Source organism: Cheilinus undulatus, linkage group 17, assembly GCF_018320785.1.
Source record: "Cheilinus undulatus linkage group 17, ASM1832078v1, whole genome shotgun sequence".
Taxonomy (NCBI): domain Eukaryota; kingdom Metazoa; phylum Chordata; class Actinopteri; order Labriformes; family Labridae; genus Cheilinus; species Cheilinus undulatus.
Genome location: NC_054881.1, coordinates 11208947 through 11214946, shown reverse-complemented (window position 1 = coordinate 11214946; position 6000 = coordinate 11208947). Strand labels below are relative to the sequence as shown.

Below are 6000 nucleotides of genomic sequence, written 5' to 3'. Positions count from 1 at the left end.
CAGGCATGTTTTGGGGACCTCTGAGAACAATATAAGCTTGTCTTAAAAGGGTAGAATATGTCTCCTTTAAACTACAGCCACTTGAGACACATTCACTGCACTCTGGTTATCCCGATTTCACTAATTGTGATACTACTAGCGCTAATTGAATTAGGTCAGTCACTTTAAAGGGGGTGAGTATTTATGCACTGATTTTATCTGACATGTTTTTGTTAGACTGACATTACTTTGCAGAAATCAGGTTTTACTTTGACATTTCAGAGTTTTTTTAAATATAAAATTGTCAAGAAAAGCCAAATTATATTGACTGTATTAGGAATAGTACAATCGTCAATGCTTCAAGTTACAGGCTGTTTAGTTAATGAAAATTTTTCGACCATTAAAGAAAATAATGGCATGTTCTCTGTCCTGTTCACATACACAAAAGTTTACTTTTTTGTGATTTTGAGTTTCCAATGCAGCCAAATCCTCAAATTTAGCACTTAGTAATCCCCTATTTTTAAAAAGTGCTACACAAATTAAATTTTTACATTAGGTGGTTACCACAATCATAAAGGCTATTCTGGAAAGTTTTTTGTGTTATTTTTTCGTCACATATAATAATGCTATTTTTACGTCCCATGCTGTACAGTTTCAAGTCTGTGTTGATTACTCTGGTCTGTAACTTAGAGCTGTGTGTGAACTTAGTTTCTTCTGGATAATTTCGTGTCTGTCTCATCTCTTTCTCAGAGCTGTAAATGTATTTCGTGTTTATTCTCGTGTAATATGTCAAATTAAGTTAGAGTTTTGTTAAATAGGATTTGTACGCCTCCTCGTCTCCTCTGGTATTGATTTGTCATCCTGCGCAGCTGTGACGTTGTCTCACCAGAAAAATCCCGCTGCCTGTGTTTAGCTGCATAACAGACTCATGTGGCACATCAGAAATTTAGCCCAAATACAGAAAACGAAGGTATAAATAACAAAGTAGATTCACCGGGAGAGTCACAGTTTCTGTCTTTCAAAATGAGTGACGACGCAGACTCCCCTCCTGAGAGGGAAATGAAGGTAAGCTCAGTTAGTTAGAAGTTGTGTTGACATGTTAGCATGGGAAAGCTAATGTTTGCTAGCACTGCGTCAGTTCATTTTCAATTGCCTCTGGCTAGCCTAGCTGGTTAGATAGCTAGCTTGTGCGGTTTCGTTTTCTGTCCAGTAAAGTCAAAGTCGAAAACATTTACAACTTTACATCTCTATAATACACAGTAATCCAGTGGAGTCTCTGGTTATAGCTAAAAAGTTGAGACATACACTCGTGTACACCCGTGTCGAGCTATTGCTGTTAGCCTTTTAGCAAGATAGCTAGTAAAATATTATGTCATGTTTACTCCTGGAAGGCTAATTATTGAATTTCAGGTTAGGCATGTAAACAGTTGTTTGTTGTGTACGTCACTTGATTACCGGTTTCAGTACATTTTTGTTAAAAATAGCAAGACAGTTTGTTTTAACTTGATTACCTGACGGGAAATTACTGTAGAGCATGTTGGTGGTCACGAATGATAATAACTTTGGTTGTCTGAAAGTTTACTCCTTTCTCTTAATAACAAAATATTCAAGATAAAAGAGAGACCCTTTGGTAGATAGTAACCAAGTATGTCCGTGTTTAATGAGGTGTTTAACCTCTCACCTGTCAGAGTACCTCTACTATAACAGTAAAATACAAACGTATGAGGTGTATTCACTACAATTGTTATAAACTACCAAGATTTGACAAAGCAAAGCATCAAAGCTCCCTTCATACAAATAACAATTTTAAGTAAAGACATTGGTTCATAGATATCATCAATAAAAAGTCAAGGTCAGCAGGTTACTACAGACTTCCTCCCTTAGAAACTCAATTAACGAACGCCATATTTTCTCAAAGATTAGTAATACCCAGGGTCCTCTGGTAGTTTGTTAAATTGTCTGTAATTCATGGAGTAAAAATCCCAGGGCAAATTACTGACCATATTTCAGCGCACACGTAGGTCCTCAGGTAATTCTAATCCCATGCAAATCAGCAGCTCTGTAATTTAATATGTCAGTTACATTTCGTATGGTCTGTGCAGCTCTGTAGTGTGCCTTTGGGATCCAAACATAATATTAGGAGATTGTCACAAAGTTTTGACACGTCGGAAATAGGTAGCGCTTTTCTTTCAGTTAATTTCAGCATATGTGAAATCGTTTTATTTTACTTAACTTATTTGTTAATTTTTCTTCCAAATGTGCGTGCACAGCTACTCTCTTCAGACATGCAGTGCTTCTGCTGCCCCTTACAGTTTCTCTTTGCAAGTGCCTGATCTTATATCAGCATCATTTGGCTGCACATTTCATGTATAAAACAGTTTTTATTTTAAAATTTGTCCCTCAACATTAAGTGGTTAGGCTGCAAAACCTGATCTGATCGGTAGTCCTGTAGTCAACCAGAGAAGAACTTGGTCGACAATCGCACCCAGGCACCAACCAATCGATTGGTCGTTCAAGTAAAAAATAATAAATATATAAAATAAATGAATCACCTCATTGGGGACCAGTTTAATCCATACAGGTTCCTTACTGTGCTCACTTGGTACTCTAAATGATCCTAAAATGAACATAACAAGCCTTTGGAGGCATTAATGCATTTTTTTAGGCTCATCACGTCGTACCAAAAAAAAAAAATTTAACTAAAAAATGATCAGTGTACACCTGCCTTTGATCATATGATCTCTGTGACCCTGGTGTGGTAACTCTTTAAACTAATATAGCCTAAAATAACCTTGGATTATTGTTTTCATTCATTTATACTAGGGGTGTAAAGGTACGTGTATTCGTACTGTACCGATTCGTTACAGGCCTCTCGGTACGGTACAGACATGTACCGAATGCATACATGTGGAATGAAGCTCACATACAGACAGAAAACCAGAAAACAACTCACTGTCACACTGTCCTGGCAACCACACAACCACAGCAAATGACAGCAACAGCCTGAATATGCCCAGATAAAATTGTCCTGTTTAGGAACTCTTTGTTGCCCAGTGTGGACAGTGGACAAAGACAACAACAATCATGCTGACTTTATTCAGCAGATGACAGCACGTCGTCCAGCGGACCAATCAAAGCGTTTGAAAACGCTCCACTCAAAGTAGAACGTCACTGTAAAGAGGAGGATCAACAAAAAGTCTCACCAGCCAGTTATGAATTTCCTATTCTTTAAGATAGTTTTAATTTTAACACTGGTTCTGTGGATCTGTGAATCAAATTAATTTTACCTTCAAATGTCAGCCTCGGAGGGGAGAGAGAGAACTCCATCATGTCTGCAGCTGCGTCATAGGTAAAGTTATCCTCAGATTTCACACGGCTCTAACCTCTTTATCCACCTAGATGGGCTGTGAAAAGTTCTCCCAAACTTTGTAGTAGGTCCCACTGGTTAAAAAAGTAATCCAGTGCTGAAGTCCATGTTGAAATCGGCAGGATAGATGCTAATTTGCATACTTCGGTTAACTCACGGTTGTGTGATGATGCTTTCAAGTTGGCTGGGAAATTTTAGAGTTTAAAGAATGGGTATATATAAATTGATTTAAAAAACCTAGTAGATAAAAAATATATTCATTTACTCATATTTTTAATCACTGAGGAACTTTGGAAGGAGGTTGCCGCATTATTTATAATTTAAATGTAATTTATTCAGCCTATTTTTTAAATACAATTTAATATTAAAAATTAAATTTTATTTATTCGCTTCAGCTACTGTACCGAAAACGTACCGAACCGTGACTTCAAAACTTAGGTACGTACCAAACCGAAATTTTTCTGCACCGTTACACCACTAATTTATACCAGTAACTATTAGCAGGATCACTTGATCCAGCCCGCGCCGTCATTTACGAGCGTAAAGCAGACAGCATGCAGCGTTTATTTACGGAGGTGAGAGTGAAAAAGTTCGCTCGTTGTGTCTTAATGACCAGCAGACATCATCTTTTATCCCCTCTGCTTTCTGTCTGTAAGAGAAGCTAACGCTGATGTGAACAATTTAAGAAGATTATAAAAGGAGATGATACCATGCAGCCTATTTGCTCACAGGTGAATTAAACTGACCGCGGGAGTTGATGCTGTGAGGGAGGGCAGAGCAGAGACACTTAGCAGCGTCATTTCAATACAAACAGCCTGCAACTTTGTAATGAGTTGAAGATGTGTTGTTCATGAGTGTTACTGCTGTGAAAATATCTGAAAATATCCCACTCTGCATCGCTTTGTGCGCTTTTCTACCTGTAATTACCAGAGCTGCATTGCTCCTCGGTCCCCAGCATCAGGTCTCTCTATATCAGTCAGCTGTGTACCAACACTTCTAGCCCCCTGGTTAGCATGTTCGGGGACAGAGGGACGGGGAGAGCGACTCGCCGACTAGGGTGATCTTGGTTGACCAAACAATTGACCATTTGAATGGAAGCTGCCAGCCCTAGTTAGCGGAGATATCTCACCAGTTTATAAGTCATGGACAGCTTGCTACAGATCTAAAAATGTTAGAATAATAGAGAGTGAAAAAGACACTTAAGCACATGTTGTCAATTTGAAACTCTGGTAAAAAGTATGTATAGTACACATACAGGAAACGTCACCTGCAGAATGCCATGTGCACAACATTGCATTTTTTGTATGAATGCAGCACTTTTTTTATTTTCCTTCAGAAATGTTTGTAAATTTGCATAAATCACAGACTTTGCTTATTGCTTGTGAATGCACCGCACCAAAGTCTGACATCAGAGGGTAAGTCACAAATTTTCTGAGGTCCACAGGTAAAACTAGTCCCGTTTCGAATAGTACTTTAGACATACTCATTTTGTGGGCATATGTTGCAAGCCATGCTCACACTCATACGTGCAGGGAATTTAGAGTTATCAGTTAACCTTACTTGCTTGTCATTGGACTGTGGGAGAAAGCTGGAGTGTCTGGAGGGAGCTTGTGCATGCAAATGGCAAACGCCACACAAAAAGGCCCTGTATGGTGGAAATTTGAACCAGGAACCTTCTTGCTATGAGGCAAGAATGCTAACTGCTGCGGGCCTACATGCACTCAGTACCGTGGCTATACATATCATAAGTAGCAATCATTTGCTCAATTTAACTTTCAACTACTTAAAATATTTTACCTGGTTGTACCACCTGACATTAATTGGTTGTGCCACCAAACTACATAAGTAGTAGTAGTAATAGTCATTCAAATACAGAAGGGTGTTTTAATTGGCAGTCTTTATTATTTAAAGTAATAAATTGTCAAGAGTTCATCAGTCTTAGTAATCACAATCAGTACTTAGTGACCTGAATAAGCAATGATGCGGTAGATTGCATAGTTTACACTTAGATTAGGGCATACTGTCGTAGATTAGGGCATACTGTCAGTTTAGGGAATACCTTCCTAGTTTAGGGAATATTGTCAAGGTGCTCAGAGAATAATCCTGCTCTAAACACCACTTAAAAAAAAGAGATCATTGTGGACACTCCTTCCATCCTCTTTACACAAACAATGAAGGGGTGGTTACTGTTTGAAATATCATCAATTCCTGAGAGTCCACATAACTAAGGATGCCACATGATCTCTTAAAATCTCCCACCTGATGAACAAGGCTCAATAGAGGTTTTTTTTTTTTTTAAACCAAGGAAAGTTAAAAAACGAGTTAAACTCTCCTTCTAGCTGCTGGTCAACTTGTACAAGAGCATCATAAAAAGCATCCTCTGTCGTGTGTCACTGTGTGGTACACCAGCTACTCAACAGAAGAACAGAAAGGACATGGCCCCGGTTGTGAAAACAGCATAGAGGATTTTAAGAGCAGTGCCTCCAGACCTGGATGCTGTGTTTGCTGTTGTTACAAAAGAAAGGCACAAACATCAGCAAGGACACAAGACACCAAGGATATGGTGTTTTTGTCCCTCTGTCATCCTGAAAGTGATATTGCACCATTAAAACGCGGACTATCAGACTGAAGAACAGCTTCTTCCTCTGAGCTGC

At 38.7% G+C, this 6000-nt stretch overlaps 1 protein-coding gene across 1 annotated transcript in view; it reads left to right on the top strand.

Moving 5' to 3' along the window:
* Positions 1–873: 873 nt before the first annotated feature.
* The window catches only part of nup214 (nucleoporin 214), a 53021-nt gene continuing 47894 nt past the window's right edge, over positions 874–6000 (top strand). Inside the window, exon 1 of the mRNA XM_041811120.1 lies at positions 874–1044. Within this exon, the coding sequence (XP_041667054.1) occupies positions 1003–1044 (42 nt within the window). The 5' untranslated portion in view covers positions 874–1002. The remainder of the gene's footprint in view (positions 1045–6000) is intronic.